This window comes from Cervus canadensis, chromosome 18 (assembly GCF_019320065.1).
Source record: "Cervus canadensis isolate Bull #8, Minnesota chromosome 18, ASM1932006v1, whole genome shotgun sequence".
Lineage (NCBI taxonomy): Eukaryota > Metazoa > Chordata > Mammalia > Artiodactyla > Cervidae > Cervus > Cervus canadensis.
The window spans coordinates 39,809,206-39,828,906 of record NC_057403.1 but is presented as its reverse complement, the minus strand read 5'-3'; the positions used below and the strand labels follow the sequence as shown (position 1 = coordinate 39,828,906).

Sequence of the window (19,701 nt, the reverse complement as noted above, 5' to 3'; positions counted from 1 at the left end):
CTTCCAGAGTCCTGAGGGTGGGGCACTGGGCAGGCCGTACCTGGAAGAGTGCCACTTTGCTGACGATGTCATAGTTCACGTCAATGGCGAGGTCCAGCCGCATCTTGTCTGGAAGCTGCACCATCAGTTCTGATTCATCTGAGAATGAGACCTTGCAAGGGTCAGAGGCACAGCCAGGCCCCTCCTTCACACACACAGCGCCAGGTCCACACTGCACTGGCTGGGCCCCTGGATGTGCCATTCCTCTAGCACTCGGAATCACTCCAGATTGGGAGGGTATGCTCTCTGCCTCCAGGCCTTTGCCCATGCTGTTCCCTCTGCTGGGAACAACCCCCTCTGCTTTCCTGGCTAATCCCTACTCATGCTTCAGGACCCAGCACTCACGTCACCTCCTCCAGGAAGCCTTCCCTTGACATCCTCCCACCCATCTATTACGTTATCAGTCCCTGTCCCATAGCACGTATCACACCCTTTACTGCAGTTGTTCGCCGACGGTCTGTCTTCTCCACTTACATTATAAGGATGGCATTTGCAAGAACTAAAGTACGTGGAGGATGTACTGTGTGCCAAGCACTGTTTTACAGAGTGCTTTACCAGGATGATTTCATTAACTTCTCCCAGCAGCCCAAGAGGTGCCCACTACCAAAACCCACCTCACAGACAAAGGAAGGACAACTCAGGAGGGCAGTGACTTGCCCACAGCCACGCAGCCTGGGGGATGGAATCAGGGCCCCACCCAGGCCCAGTGACTTCAGAACCTATCCTGTGAGAGCAGGATGTCTGTCCACCATGGCGTCCATGGTACACAGTGGAGAGCCTGGCACAGAGTAAAGGTTGGTAACTGGAGACAGAGATGCACCCGGGACCCCAGTCCCATGCTCTGCCCACTGTACATTGGCTTAGGGCTCAAGTGCTGGGTCTGTGCAACCCTGGGCAGGTCAGAGCCCTCTCTGGTCCTAACATGTGCCCCTGTGAAAAGGACCAATGATATTGAAGTCACAAGGCTGTTACTGGGATGGAATGAGGCAGTGGAAGTGAACATGCCTTGGAAGCTATGGTTAAGTGCATTGTCCACAGACTTGCCAACAACCCCAGCTCAGGAGACTGTAGGCCTCAAGTGTGGCTTCTTTGAGACCAGACTGAACCCCGTGGAGGTGAAGGGGAGCCCTTTCATTTGCTCAGGGCCTTGGGGGACTCTTAGGGCACTGTGCCAGTGGCCCATAAGCTTTTGAGAGCCTTCCAAACTGACAGCTAGGCTCTGAAAACAAAAATGTGTGTATGTGCGCTCAATTGTACCTGACTCTTTGTGACCCCGTGGACTGTAGCCCACCAGGCTCCTCTGTCCATGGGATTTTACAGACAAGAATACTGTAAATTTAAGTGGAAAGCATACAGACAGATGCTTTCATACTAGGGCCACCTGGGAAGCACAAAAACAAAATTACTAACTCAGGTGGTGTTAGTGGTAAAGAAATTCCCCTGCCAATGCAGAAGACACAAAAGATGCAGGTTCGATCCCTGGATCAAGAAGATCTCTTGGAAAAGGGCATGGCAACCCACTCCAGTATTTTTGCCTGGCGAATCCCATTGACAGAGGAGCCTGGAGGGCTGTAGTCCATAGGTTCACAAAGAGTCCAACACGACTGAAGCAACTTAGCATAAAGATAAAAAGGAAACGGGGCGGGGGTGGGGGGGAGTCAATTAACATATAATTAGCATGTCAAATTTCCTTAAGGATTCCATTCAGAATCCGTAAGAACTTCACTATATTTGGAAACAATTTATGGGTAAGATTCTCCCACTTTGCAAGAATTACTGAGCATACCTCATCACTAACAAGAAAGCTGAACCATAGTGAATGAACATGTGTTGTTTTAGCCAATTTCAGAAGCAAAGCATGACAAAAAATTATAAAATACATTGTAATAAGATATAATGGAAAAGGATCTGAAAAGAAATTTTTAAAAATTTACAAAATATATATTGTATGTATGGATGTATATGTATACGGGGCTTCTCTGATGGCTCAGTGGTAAAGAATCTACCTGCAATGCAGGAGACCTGGGTTCAAACCCTGGGTCAGGAAGATGCCCTGGAGAAGGAAATGGTAACACATTCTAGTATTCTTGCCTGAAAAATCCCACAGATGGAGGAACCTGGCAGGCTACAGTCCATGGGGTCACAAAAGAGTCAGACACGACTTAGCGACTTCTTGTATATGGAGAGCAAGAAAGGTGAGAGAGACAGACAGTCTTCTTCCCTTCTTGGTTCCAACTGCACTTCCATCTTTGAATGAAGATGCAATTCAAGGTGGAGGAGGGCATTCAGAAGACAAGCCCCTCAGGTCTTCAGGGGGCCTCTTCATGACGTAGCTTGGGCACCTCCCACGGCCTCCCCAGGCATCTCACTTACATGTTGGGGCCGCAGCCCAGACAGACCCCCATGCTCAGGGGCTCGGGGACAGAGGACCGGGGCGGGGCCCAGGAGGGCGGGGCCCTGGGGGTGGGGCTGGGTGGGGAGGAAGGGCGCGGCCTTACCCAGCATGCCTTGGGAGTGCCAGGTGTACTCGTACCAGGTCTTGACCCGGTTCTGCACGGACTTGGGGATCTTGTAGAAGTTCATGTACTTCACGGTGCTGTCCATGCAGCTGCGGTAGTAGGTCTGTCCCGCGGTGGCGGCCCCCACTACGTCTCTCATCTGGGGGTCGAGGGGTGGTGGTCAGGGAAGCCACTGGGTCAAAGTGGGGCGGGGCTTCGGGGACATGGGTTGTGGGCACATTAATGTAACACAGGCCCCCGGGTGCACGCTTGCCGGGCTGGTAGGAGATCAGGAGAGAGGGAAACCCATGTCCACACTTAGAGGTTTCACTGACGCAGGGTAGACGTGGAGGAGCGAGGCTGCTGGCCCTTCAGGTGGGCTTAGGTCTCTGGGGCCACACAAGGAGGGCAGGTCTCGCTGGGCTGGGCCGATCCTGGTACGGACGTGACCCCTCAGAGGCCACTTTGACCACCCGCGGGAGGAAATGGGAAGCAGGTGCTCTGCTCCTTGGGGCAGAGCCCCTCAAGGGTAACACTGAGGACTCCTGGTGGTCACCTCATGCACTACAACAAGGTGAGCCGCACGCCAGGGCCCCGCACGTTAGAATCCACCAAGGGCTTCTCTCCAGGCCAACAGCCCAAATCCTCAGCCTCTGCAGGAAGCCACTGGGCCTAGCTCTCCAGATACCCCCAGAGGCTGATATTTCAAACGAGAAGAACCTTCAGAGAGAAAGCGGGACCTACACCTCCATCACCACCCCTTCACCCCGCAGGTCTCAGAGCTCCAGGCTCCTGACTCTCCGCCCAGTGCTCTTTCCTGGGCTTGGTCTGAAAGGAATGGGCACAGATGGTGACGTTTCTGGCAGCAGCAGGAGGAAGAGGGGCCCTGCAGGCAGGTGGGTCAGGACAGACTAGTGGCCCAGCTACCTGTCCGATCATCACGGAGAAAGCGAAGACGCCCGTGAAATAGTTTAGACCCTGGAAGACAATTTCAAAGAGCGTCCTGGGGTCGGGCAGGCCGCCGATGGTGATGAGGGTCTTCACAGCCCAGTAGTAACAGCGAATGTAACTGCAGAGAGAAGAGGAATGGGACCTCAGTCATCACAGACTCAGCCTGTGGATCCTGGGCAATCTGACTTGAATATATGTACATTGTACAAGAGAGAAAAAGCTTTATAGCTCAGGAGTGCAAAAAAAAGGGGGGGCAGGGGGAACCCTCTCCCAACCGCAGAGCCCTCTGCAGCGTACAGAGCATGTTTGCAGGTGCTGTGTGGTTTGGTCGTGACTCTGCCCCGACCCTGTAGAGACATGCTGTCATCCCCATTTACAGATGTGGAAACTGAGGCTTCCACAGATTGCTTGGAAGACTTGGCAGAATAAACCAGGGTTTTCTGGCTCCTGATGCCTGGGCTCCTTCAGTTTTCCTCCATATGTTTTCAAAGCCCACAGTCTCTGCTCTCCCATCATGAGGTTCAAGAACAAGCTCAAAATTGGAAGATATCTCGAGGGTCACCTTTTCTGACCCTCCCCCTCTCCTGTCCACTAACCAGATAGTCAAACTGTGGGCCACAAAGGAAAGTGAACACCCATGGTCACCAGCTGGCAAGTTCCAGGGCTGGGGCTGGAAAACAGGTGTTGCCTTCTCTCTTAAGCTGTCATCAGTAACCCCTTGACACAGGCGCATGAGCCATTAGGAAGGGAGGTGGCCGATGGGGTCCTGCTGTGTGGCACAAGGTATACGAAATGCCCAAGCTTGTGTCATCATCACAAAGTAGCAAAAGTCCCTCCCTCGCTATTTTTTGAGTTTCAAAGGTTTGCATGTTTATTAATAATGGCAAGTTTGCATTATTCCAACAGAGCAGCCTCACTGTTCTAATTCCTAGCCATTAAGTCCTACAAAAATAAACCTAAGCTTTTATAGTAACTTAATCGATACAGAAGTAAAACCTTTATAGCTATTTAAACGGATTTAATTACCAAGGTGCTTATGTTCAGACCTTCAGACGATGCCTTTCCAGGGGTCAGCAAGGTTGAGGTCACCAGGGCCTAAACTCAGGGCATTCTCAGCAGGCTTTCCTGTACTTCCTGTCGTCCTACCAGGGCACAGGAACTGCCCAGAGCCTGCCCTGTCCCCAGTGTCCTGATACATCCATGCTGCCAGGGTCCCTGCTTCACTGGGAAATGGAGAACATCATTCGACTGGCCAATCATCTGGTCCGAGATTGATCCCAAACTGGTCCTCCCCTGGGCTCTGTTCACCAGCTATTTATGCGGTATTGTGGTTAGATCATGGGCTCTGGAGAGGACTGCCCGGGCTCAAACCCAGCCCTGCAACTTTCTAACTGCATTAAGTAACCCATCTCGCCAAGCCACAGTGTCCTTTTTTGAAAGGGGCACGGCCATAGACCATCCTTCACAGGGCAATCATGAGGATGACGTGAGGTGAAAAGAGCACCTGGCCCATGGTGGGCCCTCGGGAAGCGTCAGCTGTCAGCACCTTCCCTGTCACTGGTTCCGGCAGTGGAGAACAATAGACTGGCCTGTGACCTCACGAAGTGCAGTATCTAGTGGGGGTAGGCATGTCAATGTGCAATGACTACTGGGGGATGGGTGGAGAAGCAGAGGTTTTGGGGGAGTTGGGCAGTGGGGGTCTTGGCCTCTGAATAGCTGTGAGGCCTAGGGCAGGGCTCTCTCTAGGCCTCCCAGCCCCTCATTAACACCTGGTCCAAGAAAATACACCCATATAGGTCTGCCCTGTCAATCCCCCATCATACCAGTTCTGGCCACCAGGGGGCATGCTAAGCAGCCTTTCAGTTCAGTTCGGTTCAGTGGCTCAGTCGTGTCCAATTCTGTGACCCCATGGACTGCAGCATGCCAGGCTTCCCTGTCCATCACCAACTCCTGGAGCTTGCTTAAACTCATGTCCATTGAGTCGGTGATGCCATCCAACCATCTCATCCTCTGTCCTCCCCTTCTCCTCCCACCTTCAATCTTTCCCAGCATCAGGGTCTTTTCCAATGAGTCAGTTCTTCGAATCAGGTGGCCAAAGTGTTGGAGCTTCAGCTTCAACATCAGTCCTTCCAATGAATATTCAGGACTGGTTTCCCTTAGGATTGACAGGTTTTATCTCCTTGCAGCCCAAGGGACTCTCAAGAGTCTTCTCCAACACCACAGTTCAAAAGCATCAATTATTTGATGCTCATCTTTCTCTATAGTCCACCTCTCACATCGATACATGACTACTGGAAAATCCATAGCTTTGACTAGACAGACCTTTGTTATTAAAGTAATATCTCTACTTTTTAATATGCTGTCTAGGTTGGTCATAGTTTTTCCTCCAAGGAGCAAGCGTCTTAATTTCATGGCTGTAGTCACCATCTGCAGTGATTTTGGAGCCCAAGAAAATAGTCTGTCACTATTTCCATTGTTTCCCCATCTATTTGCCATGAAGTGATGGAACCAGATGCCATGACCTTAGTTTTTTGAATGTTGAGTTTTAAGTCAGCTTTTAAACTTTCCTCTTTCACTTTCATCAAGAGGCTCTTTAGTTCTTCACTTTCTGCCATAAGGGTGGTGTCATCTGCGTATCTGAGTTTATTGATATTTCTCCCGGAAATCTTGATTCCAGCTTGTGCTTCATCCAGCCCAGCATTTTGCATGATGTACTCTGCATGTAAGTTAAATAAGCAGGGTGACAATATACCACTTTGACGTACTCCTTTCTCAATTTGGAACCAGTCTGTTGTTCCATGTCTGGTTCTAACTATTGCTTCTTGACCTGCATACAGATTTCTCAGGAGGCAGGTAAGGTGGTCTGGTATTCCCATCTCTTGAAGAATTTTCCACAGTTTGTTGTGACCTACACAGTCAAAGGCTTTGGCGTAATCAATAAAGCAGAAGTTTTTCCGGAATTCTCTCGCCTTTTCTGTGATCTAACAGATGTTGGCAATTTGATCTCTGGTTCCTCTGCCTTTTCTAAATCCAGCTTGAACATCTGGAAGTTCATGGTTCACGTACTGTTGAAGCCTGGCTTGGAGAATTTTGAGCATTACATTGCTAGTGTGTGAGATGAGTGCAATTGTGAGGTAGTTTGAACATTCTTTGGCCTTGCCCGTCTTTGAAATGAAAACTGACTTTTTCCATTCCTGTGGCCACTGCTGAGTTTTCCAAATTTGCTGGCATATTGAGTGCAGCACTTCCACAGCATCATCTTTTAGGGTTTGAAACAGCTCAGCTGGAATTCCATCACCTCCACTAGCTTTGTTCGTAGTGATGCTTCCTAAGGCCCACTTGACTTTGCATTCCAGGATGTCTGGTTTTAGGTGAGTGATCACACTATTGTGGTTATCTGGGTCATGAAGATCTTTTTTGTACAGTTCTTCTGTGTATTCTTGCCACCTCTTCTTAATATCTTGTGCTTCTGTGAGGTCCATACCATTTCTATCCTTTATTGTGCCCATCTTTGCATGAAATGTTCCCTTGGTATCTCTAATTTTCTTGAGAATTAAGAAAATCAAGTGCCCTTTAGGGGGACTGAATTGGGCACTGCTTGGGTGCTGGGTGCTGCTGGGCCACCAGCAGAATGAAGATGAGTGATCCCTATAGCTCTGGCTTTCGCTGAAGCCCTTCCTGACTAGAGAAGACAGCTACTGACATGGATGGCACATCTTAGCGGTCTCTTGAGTATTCCATGCCAGTAGACCTGTGGGGACCCCTGCATATTGCCCCAGACCGGGCCAATGCAAAGCAGGATGAAGAAACCAAATATATAGGAGCTTAGGTCCTTACGCCCCCTGGACTATAGCAGGCATTCAAGAAATGCTCACTATTTTGAAAGTTATTATTATGAATGATATTGGATTTTTAGAGGAATTCTCCTTCACTAGTTGTGCTTTTGCATATCTTGGGTTTCCCTTTAGGATTTTATTTGGAAAGGGTAATGCTGCCAGGAAAGTGTGCCTCTCCACTGCACAAGAAGTCCCAGAGGGCTAGCCCTGTCTTCCCCACTCTGCCTGCCATTCCTTGCAGGCCTGCCTGGGATGGGTGCCAGGCCCTGCCCTGGGAAATGACTTCTTAGCCAGGTGGCATATGAACCCCTCTGAGAATTTAAGGACAGTTAGGAAGCTTCTCCTTAGAAGTCAGCATGCTCCCAAAATTCAGTTCTGATTTCAAGGGGGGTTTGTTAGGTTAGGAACCTAGGTTAGGTTCCCAGTGTGCTGGCTTCCCCTTAAGAAAGACCATAGCTAGGAAGTGGGATCACTGACTCCTGTCCAGGCACGGGCTAGATGTGTTACACACACTAATTTATTTATTTCTCATGAGAAATCTGTGTGATCCCACCCCCATTTTATAGATGAGAAAACTGAGTCTCAGAAAGGGTAAGGGCCTTACCCAAAGTCACAGAGCAAGATTTAATGAATAGCTTCTGTTCTTCCCTTTGCACAGAAGGCCTTTGAGTCCTCTCTCTGCCCCCTTGTGAGGGGATGAATGAATGAAAGAGTGAGTGAGTGAGTGAATGAATCAATGGTCTAGTCATGGCCTCTGGACCACGGCTGTGGGTGGGTTCAGCCAAGGGGAACAGGGTCAGGGTCAGTGGTGGTGTCAGGGTGTTGGGCCCTGATCCCACCCCCAACACACAGCACCCCACAGAGGATGTCAGGTTCCCTCTCCTGCCTGCTGGACTGCCCTGGACCCTCAGACTCTCTCGGTGAGCTCCCCTCAGGCCACAGGCCCATCTCAGGTGACAGGTCACTGTGGCCAAGTACTGAGGCATTTGGCCTGAGAAGGGGACATTCTGGACCAACAGCCACTCTATAAAAAAGCCACCTTGGGACTTCCCTGCTAGTCCAGTGGTTAAAAATCTGCCTACAAATGCAGGGGACCCGGGTTTGATCCCTGAACCAGGAAAGTCCCACATGCTACAGAGTAACTAAGCCTGCGTGCCTAGAGCCTGTGCTCCGAAACAAGAGAAGCCAGCACAATGAGAGGCCTGCTCACCGTGACTAGAAAGTAGCCCCTGACTCACCGCAACCAGAGAAAGCCCATGTGCAGCAATGAAGACCCAGCACTACCAAAAGGAAATAAACCTTTTTTTTTTTTTTTTAAGAAGCTACCTTGGATGCGAGTGATCACCTGTTCTCGCATCAGCTAGAAGCAAGTGTAAGGAGGAGGTCAAAGTGTTGACGAGTTGGATGGAGAGCGTTTTGCATCACGTGCGGGCACAGCCCAGGGGGAGGCAGGGCCTGCCTGAGGGGACTCGCAGCCCCTTGGGCCTGAACTCTTCCTCTGCCTCCGTCACCACAGCTGACCAAGTGCCCACTGTGGGCTGCCACTGATTCCTTGGGAACGAGGTGACCCGGCAACATGGCGGCAGCGGGACTCCTCTCTAGGGGTCTTGGCGCCACGAATTATTAAGACACAGGAGGAAGACTGCGGCTCACCTGTTTCCCACGCCATCATAAACCCAGTGAGTGGCGCCGAGGCCCTCATAGGCCGAAGCCCAGTAATACAGACATGAGTTCAGATGTAAACTGTAGAGCAGGTAGGCTGTGGTCCTGATAACCCTGCAGAAGAAGGAAGGCACGAACGCAGCAGTTGAAAAGCTGGCAATGGCATCTCAGCCCAGGGGTGGGGACTGCAGGGAACAGGCGAGTCCTCACCCTCCCCAGCACCCGCAGGGATCCCCGTGTCGGAGCCGCAAGGCCCTGCCCAGCTGCCTGGTGCGATGGGCGCCTGGCCCGTGGGAACCGGTGGCTATACTACGGGGCCTACTGGCTGCTCTACTGAGACTGTGCTGGCTAGGAATGGTGATGCTCCAACAGGAAGTTGTCAAGACTGGGGCCCAGAAGTAGCACAGAGCTACCTGTGCAGACAATTCTGGGGAAGTGGAGGAGCTGAGGGGGGAATGCATTGGGCGGGTGCCAGGGCGGGGCGCCAAGAAAGGACATGCATGCTGAGAAGCGCTGTCCCTGAGAAATATCAAGAAGAGCCCTGTTCTCCAGCGTGGCCTGGCTTGTCCTGTGTTCCAAGCCTGGGCATCTGCAAGATGGCCCCCTGTGTCCCTACAGCCCACCACCCATGTTTGAGTGTTTGGGGGGTCAGTTTCCTGAGCTGAAACCAAATTGAGGCCCAGCTCCCTGGATATGCAGGGGAGCCACACACGTCAACCTGCATGTGCCCTCCTCACAATTGCGGGAAATGGGACATTCCTGGATCTTTAAAAAACAAACATCCCTTCAAAGAAGGATGAGGAAGAGGCCTGGCTTCCGGCGGCTGGTAGTGGCTAGGGGGCCTGGGAGCCGGGGGATGCTGAAAGGGGAAGGGATGGGATAGAGAATGTCTTGCTCTGTTCTTGCTGCAAATATCCTGGGACATGTGTGTGCATGCGTGGGGGGTCTCACCTGTAAACGTAGGCTTTGCTGAGGATGGATTCCAGGCGGTTGTTAAACTCAAAGAAGGCCATATACTGGGAGGAAGAGCAAGGCATCAGGGTGGCCCACTGCCCTCCCCTCCCCACCCACTCCCCACAGCTGCCAGGACTGAGGGTTCTTTCTGCAGCCCCTCAGTGGGAGGGGGAGCCAGGATGGATCTGAACGTGTGGCCCGACTCCTGCGTCACCATTAGTTGTTGCTAGTACTAATAACCCTCACCTCATGGAATTGAGCAGTAAGCACTTGTAAAGCCTCCAGAACAATACCTAATACATAGCACAGCGAAGAAGCACTTACAATCATAAGGAATTTCCCATAATTCCTTGCAGCCACCCTTTCCTGATGCCTCACCAGTGCTGCTTAGACCAGGCATCAAGATGTTGGCACCAGGGCAGAGCACCAGAGGAGCTGGAGGACTTGGATGGGGAAGCCCACGCGTCTCACCTTCAAACAGCGGGGCAAGCGCAGGAGGGGATTCACACCGAATTTCAAGTAGAGTAAGTCCAAGGGCAAGAGGCAGAGCATGTCCATCTGAAATGCCAGCAGGACACCACAGTGTATAAAACAGAGTGTAATTCCCAGGGTTGTGGGATGGGGTTGGTGGCGGGGGTCTCCACCTTCAATGGAAAGGCGAGGTCAGGATGCCCGCGGAGGGGCTAAAACTAGGGCAGCAGGTATCCCACCAACAAGCCCCAGCCCATGCTGGTCCTATGGGGGAAGCCACGTCACACTGGCCTCAAAACACCCAGGGCCCCCAGAGACACAGCCTCCTGAGACCTCTGGCACACACCTTAAAGCGCTGAGATTTCAGGTAATTGTTGCGCATCTCCTTTTTGTCCGTCTGGAATGAAATGGAATAATGACTGTGAAATGGCCTGAGAGCTTCCCCCTGACCCCATAGGAGCAGTGATGTAAATTCCCACCCAACCTCCATCTTCCTATCCAAATAACAGCCCCATGGGTGCAGAGCCACTGAATGGACCAGCGGAGCCTGGTGAAAGCCTACAGATGGGGAGATCGAGCTCCCCAAGGTGGAGTGGGGGTGTGTCATCCAAGGTCACTCAGCTTGATTCCGGCTTCTTGGATGGAAAGTGGGGACGCTGACTTTACTCTCTCAGCACGTTAGCCTCACCTGGATCATTTGCAACCTTATTCACTGCTCTGATCAGACCAGGAAAGAGGTTGCCCAGGGAATTCTTCCTGTGTATTATTTTAGAAGCTCAACCTCAACTTGTCTGCACACAGAGGAGACCCAGCTCCACCCGCATGGAATTTTGAAAAATGACCTACACAAGGAGATGGGGACTTTGCCACATCACAGTCAGGATTCTGGTTTCCTCCCCAGAAAGTGCACCAGAACATGGACTCCCCAGCTGGTCTGAGGAGTGTACTTTATGCAGGACCCCGCCCCACCGCCACCCCCAGGAAATGTCGAATGTCAGCAGTTACCTGTGCTGAGCACTCTGCATACATCACCTCCATGGAGCCTCACAGCAATGGTAAGAGGTAAGAACAATTACTATCCCCACTTTACAGATGAGGAAACTGAGGCTCTGAGAGGTGACACAGTTAGTTCTCATACAGCCAAAATTTGAACCAGGTCTGCCTACTCTAGAGACCATTCTCTGGACTACTTCTTCATCTCTAATTCTATCAGGTGGTCCAGGAACCGTTTTCCCCACAAACAAAGATGTGTGTAATTCGAATGTATCAAAGATGTGTGAAACAAACAACCATGCTGTTGAATAGGCACGAGTGGATGTCCTGAGATTTCCCAGTTCATTTAGCTTCTTGTCCGTCCCAGCATCAGGGGCTCTGGTGGCAGGGTCTGCCCCCAGCCACACTCCCCAACCCGGCTGTGACTCACAATGATGTCCCCGCCTCTGACAAACTGCAGGCGCATCTGGAACACGGTGATGTCCAAGAGGTAGATGAGGTCGCACAGGTAATCCATCAGCAGCCAGAGGTGGATGTTGTTCGGCGTCTGATAGGGGAAGGCCCAGCGCACGGGAATCAGCCAGCAGTTCCAGTTCCAGGCCAGCACCACGAAGAACAGCCACAAGATGTACATCAGGTCTGCAGGGGTGGGGGAGGGAAGGTGCTGGAACCTCAGCTGGAGAAGGGCCCCTCGCCTCGCCGTGCAATCGGGATGGGGCTTTCTTACTTCCACTTATCAGTCTGCACTTTCTTACCAGCTCTAAATGTGGCCCTTCTTGAGGGAAAGTGAAAGTGTTAGTCATTCAGGCGTGTCCAATTCTTTGGGACGCCACAGACTACTATAGGCTACCAGGCTCCTCTGTCCATGGGATTCTCCAGACAAGAATACTGGAGTAGGTTGCCATTCCCTTCTCCAGGGGATCTTCCTGACCCAGGGATTGAACCTGGGTCTCCTGCATTGCAGGCGGTTTCTTTACATACTGAGCCACCAGGGAAGCCTGGTCGAGGGGGAGCATAAAAAACTATCTTTGATATAAAAATAAATCACAGCTAGGCCCTAACAAACTGAGTAATCTCAGTAGGGGACGTGAGGTCATTATTAGTTCATAGACAGCTAACAGAAAACACTTTTGATCTCACTCTGGTTGAATTTTTTCCAAAAATGTATTTCCTGCCTTCCTAAATACACAGTAGTGAACAATGCATAGAAAATGGACAGATGGATACACGGACAGGTGCATGGAGGGATGGATACTGTAGGTCACGTGGGCACTTTTTATTTATTTACTTTTATTTTTTGGCCACATCTAGCAGTTTGTGGGATCTTAGTTCCCTGAACGGGGACTGAACCAGTGCCCCCTGCAGTGAATGTGCAGAGTCCTAACCACTGGACCCAAAGGGAATTCCCCCCACCTGGGCATTTTAAAGGACCTGTGGACACCAGGCTTGGAGTCCTGCCCATCAATGACTTCTTGTGTGACCCTGGGAAAGTCCCTCTCTGGTCCCTGTTCTGTCCTCCTCAGAGAAGTCACAGGAGAAGTCAGATTTTAAAAAAGAAAGAAAGAAAATGCAGGGAAACCCTTTGTAAAGTGCTGTGCATATATGAAGGTTTGTTATTCCTGAAGAATATAAAATGAGCTAAAAGGCAAGTGAGAGGCACTTCACTTGAGATGTTGGAAGACTTTTTCTCCTCTGCTCAGAGCAGCAGATCTGGGAAAGGAGCCAGTAAGGGCAGAGTAGAAAAAAGACTTGGCCAAGAGTCAGGAGTCCTGAGTCTGCTGCTGACTAGTTGTGTCTTTAGGCCAGTTAACTCCTCTGTGCCTTAGTTTCCTTGCCTGTTAAGATGGGTGCTGTATTCCTTCCTAGTCCAGGGACTTGTTTGTTTGGGCCCCTCCCCCCCGCCCCACCCCTGCCCTGCCCCACCCCCTCCATGACGTGGTGGTCACGCCCACTGCCCTCCCAGGACTCACTGGTCAGCGGGTCAATGCTCTGGGGAAACTGGTACTTCTTCCAGGGGCGGCGTTTGAACTTGCAGCAGAGCATCTCACAGTAGTGTTCCTCCTCTGCCTGTCCCGCTTCAGCTGGCTTCACTTCCGGGGCCGGCTCTGGGGCTTTTTTGGCTGGGGCTGTGGGATGACACTGGTGACCCTCTGACCGAGCCCCAGGGCTCAGGCCGAGGATGCAAAGACAAGGTCCCCAACTGCAGACACTGGAGCTGGAGCTGAGGGGACCCTGGCAGCTCTCCACAACCAGCCACAAGGTCTGTGTGTTCTCCTGCAGCAAACCCCACAGATCCTCTTAAATAGCAGTCTGAGCCCCTGCTCTGAAATGCTTACCTACTACCAATAGGGGACCACTGCTCAGCAGCTGCCTAAAATGAAGTGTTTCTGGGCAAGCTGGGTGTTTCAGTTGAGTGTCTGCTTGTGTGTCTGTGTTTGGACACCCTGGTTCTCTCTGGAGGTGGGGGGACATTAGTACCCAGAACTTCCACCCCCAGGAATCAGGAAAACATTGCCCTAGGTTTTTCAGCACAGGAATCTCAGTTCCTTTGTCTCTAAAACAAGACACTGAATGGGATCACAGCCTTCCTGTGCGTCTATGGAGATGTTTGTTGGTGAACTAGAGATTGGCTCTTAAAGGTTCAATATGGCTATGTTTCTAGCTTTAGGATTATGAAGTCAGGCTCTGCTAGGTTCATTGTCAATATTTTGAGTTCAAAGGCACAGCCCTCCTTTGGAAAAACCTAGAAAACCTCCCTGGCAAGACAGCGTGGTTCTTATTTCGTCCTGGCACTCTGAAAGGAGAAAACTTCCAAATAAATATTGTAACCAAGGCCTTTGAAAACTAAGACTGTGTGGTTCCAGAGTGGGTTATGGATACCATCTGAGTCTAAGACCATAACATACATCCCAGGGTGGACCACCTACCTCTGCCAGCAGGAAGGGGGCAGAGGGTCAACCAGGGAACCTGCCCTCTGGGAGGCAGAGCTAAGTACAACTGGATCATCGGCCAGAACTCTGACCTTCTTTCCTCCCCTGAACACGTAGCTAAACCTGTACATAAAGGATCTCAAATTCCAGAGAGTGGAGATCTGCACTTCTCTCAAGCACCTCCACCATTTTCTTGGGGCCACCCTCCCCATGAGTTGAAAGAGGGTTCCAGGGGTCCCACTGCACCCCAGGTCTGGTAGACCATCACCAGTTCTGGACTCACAGGGCTTGGGACTCTCCTCATCGGAGGTGACATCAGGGTCAATGAGCTTCTCCTTCACCTTCTCTGTCCGCTCCTTGAAAAGCTTCACCAGCTCCTGGAGCCGGTCATTGATGATGGCACTGTTCTGGCTGGCTGTGGAGGTTGCACGGTCCTGATCACTGTGGAAACAGCACCCAGAGCTGAGCGGACTGTGTAGGGAGGGACCCCTGCACCCCCAAGCAAGGGCAGAATCTGTATCCCACCTCGCCTGAGGGGGTCAATCCTGCCCCAGTCTCCCTCTTGACATCAAAACATCAAACCCACCCTAATATCTCCTGGGAGGAAATTCAGCCTGGGAATTGCACCGGGATACCCAGATTTTAGGAAATGTACCATGCAGGCTCTGATTCAGATGGGCAATTCTGAAAAACTTTGGATTCCACTTGTGATTTAGGGGGCACCTCTTGGAACTCAATTCAAGGCCATTAGACTCAGTTTGGGCTTCACATGAGATATAGGACCAATCAGAGAGGGGATAGGGGCTACTTTTTGAGGTTTAGGAAATAGCTGATTAAAAAAACAATGCAGGGAATTCCCTGGCGGTCCAGTGGTTAGGACTCTGAGCACTCACTGCCAAGGTCGTGGGTTTGATCCCTGGTCAGGGAGATAAGATCCCACAAGCCATGCAGCATGGGCAAAATAATTAGTTTAATTCAATTAAAATTAAAAAACCATTACAGATACATTATAAATCCTTTTAACTTATAGGACTTTAAAATGTATGAACTTGCATCAAGAGAGACAGACATAGACAGACAGAATGAATGAGAGTCTGCCTGACAGTCCGCTCAGCGTGGGTCCAGAGCCCTGGGTGAGTTGAGATGGGAGGCCGTGTGAATCAGCCTAGCTCCATGTTTCCTGCGGAGTGGCCTGTGATCCTCTCGCTGAGCTGACGGTGACACTGGTGTTTACAGATCTGTTGTTTCTTTCATACACTGAGGCACTGAAACTCAAGCCAGCTACTCCTCTTGTGCTCAGCTGAGCTGGAGACGAGCAGTGTGGGGTCGTAGTGAGAGATGGCGCCAGGGGTGGAGGAGACATGAACTGCTCACCCACTTTGGGGAGCAGTAACCACCCAGCCAGGGGCCCCGATGCCCAGGTGTGGCCATGTCAGCTTTCTTCTGTGCACAAGCCATGCACAACTCCAGGCCTCCTCATGGAAGAGCAGCCTGGCACGCTCCCTTTCCAGTCTGACCAGGGAGATCTTGAAAGCCACAGAAAGATGGCAGAGCCACTGTTGGCTGGGTCCTTAAGTGACCGCAGAGAGCACAGTCATGCACTGACCCTGAAATACGCATCTGGTGACACCTCTGACAAGAGACATCTTGTTCCTTAAGGAACTGAAACACTGAGGTCTTATTTGCTATAGCATCTTAACCTACTGAGGGAATACCTAGGGCTCCATGCTGACTACCTTAAGAGCTTTTTCCCCCAAGGGAATTTTTATTATTCTACATGATTTCTGCCTTATCTTCTCATATGAACCCTAACCCCACCCTGATCCTATTGCATAAGATGAGACTCCACTGTAACTAAAAGGAATCACTGGATGATAGGTGAGGTTTGGGGTTTTTTCCTGCTTCTTTGGCTTTTCTGAACTTTCCACGATAGGGCTAAGCATAAACTCCATAAAATTACAGGCAGAATAAAAAGACTGGAAGGAAAGGCCATGGTTTCCTGAGGTCACTCCAGAAGCGTGGCTGGGGAGGAGGTGAGATGCCCAGGCCAAAGCCCAGGGCTGGGGGATTCACTGTCACTAGCCTACATAGACCCTTCAGGAAAACATCTCCCACTGGCCCAGCCCTTGAGACGGTCAGATGTCAGAGACACAGGCCCTGATGCCCTCACAGTGGCCTTTAAACATTGTTCCATGGACCAGCTGCATTGGAATCACCTGAGAAGCTTATAAACACCTGGCTTCCCCAGGTCCACTCTCCGTGGTTCAGGACACAGGAGGCCCAGGCCCATTCTGCAGACCAGATTTTGCACAACTGCTGGGCCAGCCAGAAGCAGCCAGGGCAGGGGACCCAGCCCTCCCTTACTGCTTGGAAACCACTGGCACAGTCTGCCTTCAGGCAGAGTGTTCTAAAAACATCCATGCTCTCCCCAGCTCACCTCCCTTTGCTTGCCCATCCCCACCCAGACTTCTGACTCCCTGAGACCCCAGAGGCGGCCCTCACTTACTCAGTGCCCTGTGGGCTGGTGGGGTCCGACCAGGCGACCACGGGGGATGCAGCCGGTGACAACATCTTGAGCTCTTCAGCCTCATCATCTTGGGAAGGCAGCCTCTTCCTGCAAGAATACAGACATGGAAAGGGACTTCAGGGAGGCAGGAGCCACAAGCGGGGAGCCAACTTGGCGCCCTGCAGATCACCCAGAGCAAATCCTGGGTGGGAGGTGGGGGCAGAGGATGGTGCTGCCCAAGGGTCCGCGCTTGGCTGCAGGGAAACAAAAAGGGAGAAGAGGGGACACAGCCGACCTCTGGACCTTAGTCTCTGCATCCGTTCAGCGGCCTCACATAAAAGTAACAGCACTGACTCAGTATCAGGTAAACCCAAGTTTGCTCCCCAGCCCTGCTTCTTCCCAGTCTGTGACCTTGGCAAGTTACTTAAACTCTCTGAATGGCCTCAGCTTTCCTCTCTGTAAAATGGGACTGTGTGTGCTGTGCTTAGTTGCTTAGTCGTGTCCGCCTCTTTGAGACCCCATGGACTACTGTAGTCCCCAGGCACCTCTGTCCATGGGGATTCTCCAGCAAGAATACTTGAGTGGGTTGCCATGCCCTCCTCAGGGGATCTTCCCAACCCAGGGATCAAACCCAGGTCTCCCGCATTGCAGGTGCTTATCACTCAGTCAGGTCTCATTTTAAACATCCTTCTCCCCCCACCGCCCAGTCTGACGGCACCGAGCTCCCCAGTCCACCCCCACCTCTTTCTCCATCACACCACCGTTCTAGCCTCCAATAAGGTGTGAGGGCTCACATTCCATCCTGTTAACTTTCCTAGAAGCTCAGCTTCCCTCCCTTAACAGATGTGTCCCTGATTGGAAAAACTGACATCCACAGGCCATGGAGTCTGGTCTCCCACACGTGGTATGACCTGGAACAAGCCCCATCCCCTCCCAGAGCTCCCTCTTCCCTACCTGAAGGATGAAGACTAAATTATCCTGGGTCCCCACCATTCAGTCCAAGTCCCCCAGTGTTGCATTTGGAACTACTGGTGTCTTGGCTGACGGTGTCTAGATTTGAATACGTGTGGTACTCCTACCATTCCCCAGCACCGTGACTCAGGATTCCACCATTAGGGCTTCTAGAGGGATACAGTCAGAGGGATGTGTAGCATTTGCTTTATTCCAGAAGACTCTGGAATTACCCTGTTATCTTTTGCCAACTCAACTAAAATGGCAAAGCTGATGGGTTTGCCTCTTTTACACTCTAATTAAAAGGAGGCCTGCAGGGGGACTTCCCTGGTGGTCCAGTGGCTAAAACTCTGCACTCCCAATGCAGGGGACCTGGGTTCGATCCCTGGTCAGGGTGCTACATCCCACATGCCACAACTAAGACCTGGCATAGCCAAATAGTCATCAGGGAAAAGACCCTGATGCCGGGGAAAACTGAAGGTGGAAGGAGAAGGGGACAACAGCGGATGAGATGGTTGGATGGCATCACCGACTCGACGGACATGAGTTTGAGGAAGCTCCAGGAGTTGGTGATGGACAGGGAAGCCTGGTGTGCTGCAGTCCATGGGGTCGCAGAGAGTCAGACACGACTGAGGGACTGAACTGCCTGATAGCCAAGTAAATAAATAAATACTGAAAAAAAGGATGCCTGCACACAAGAAGACTGGGGCAGAAAACTCAGAGCTAGGACTTAAACTCAGCCCTCCTGCCCCCAGCCTTCTGAGGGCCTGGAGAGAGTCCAGAGAGCGGATATCAGTCAGAAGCTCTGTTCCCCCAGCACTGCCCAGGGCCTGGCCCTGTGCTAAGCACTTCACTTACAGGAGTTGGTTGAATTTTCACATTCCTAAGGTACAGGGAATGTTTCATCCCCGTCTTCTCATGGAAAGATGGGGGCCTAGGAAGATCGAATGACTTGCTTTAAGCCTCACATCTGGTAAGTGGTGACCTGGGATTCACTCCAAACCACAGCTTTGCGCTGTGAGAAGGGCCTTGCCCACATGCTCCCCTCTACCCCTCTGTTTGGGTGGCTTCTCTGCTCCCATCAATTGCCCCGTGTTCATTCCATCCCTGACCATAGACATCCCCATCGGTCTCTTATGTCAGGCGTCAGAATTCCTTCTTGGGGGCAAGCTCAGGCTGAGGCTTCTCCAGTTTCTCACAGTCATGTTCTGCTTAGCAACTCCCTGGAAGAGTCTTGTGTAATTACTTGTTCACTATCTCCACCGCACTAGAATATCAGCTCTATCAGGACAGGCTTCTCCCTGATGCGTCTATAGCACCTAGAGCAGAGGCTGGCCCATAAAGATGTTCAAAAAATGTTTGCAAATGAATGATAACCAGAGGAACCTCAGAGACCCAGCTCATAAGCAAAAGGTAGGAGCTTGGATTCTAGCCCCATGTGACCTTAGTCCCCTCCCTGCTCCCCAGTATCCATCTCTAACCCAACCTGTACAGTTTCTCCACCCTAATAAAGGGACTAGAGGGAGGTAGACCAGATGTCTACAGTCACGGTAGTGCCTTATCTTCTGCCATCTATACTCTGTATATGATTCAATGAATTAACCACGAGGACTGATGTGTCTGTGAGCTGTGTTCTGAGGCCAGGTGAGATTATGCCTCTCTTCTCCACATTAAAATCTAGGAACCTTCTGTTGATCACATCCAGCCATTTCTATCCCAGCAGGCGTCTGACTTCAGCTGAGAAATTACTCAAAAGCTCATGGATGAGAACAAGAATTAATGAAGAAAAAAGAACCATCTCTCAATCCAGCCAGCAAAGGAAAGGCACTGGTGGCTCTTCTTTAGCTTAAATAACCATTCACAAAGGACAGTACTGCTCCTCACAGCCTGCCTATAGCTCTATACAGGAA

The 19,701-nt window shown here is 51.2% G+C and overlaps 1 protein-coding gene across 1 annotated transcript in view; it reads right to left on the bottom strand.

The window, feature by feature from the left end:
• The window catches only part of CNGB1 (cyclic nucleotide gated channel subunit beta 1), a 74,095-nt gene that overhangs the window by 14,846 nt on the left and 39,548 nt on the right, over positions 1-19,701 (bottom strand). The window contains exons 17-27 of the mRNA XM_043436424.1: positions 16,841-16,948; positions 14,618-14,775; positions 13,375-13,530; positions 11,835-12,043; positions 10,758-10,808; positions 10,412-10,498; positions 9,938-10,002; positions 8,978-9,100; positions 3,465-3,606; positions 2,538-2,697; positions 41-138 (exon numbers count right to left, since the gene is read on the bottom strand). Coding sequence (XP_043292359.1) covers positions 41-138; positions 2,538-2,697; positions 3,465-3,606; positions 8,978-9,100; positions 9,938-10,002; positions 10,412-10,498; positions 10,758-10,808; positions 11,835-12,043; positions 13,375-13,530; positions 14,618-14,775; positions 16,841-16,948 — 1,357 coding nt within the window. The remainder of the gene's footprint in view (positions 1-40; positions 139-2,537; positions 2,698-3,464; positions 3,607-8,977; positions 9,101-9,937; positions 10,003-10,411; positions 10,499-10,757; positions 10,809-11,834; positions 12,044-13,374; positions 13,531-14,617; positions 14,776-16,840; positions 16,949-19,701) is intronic.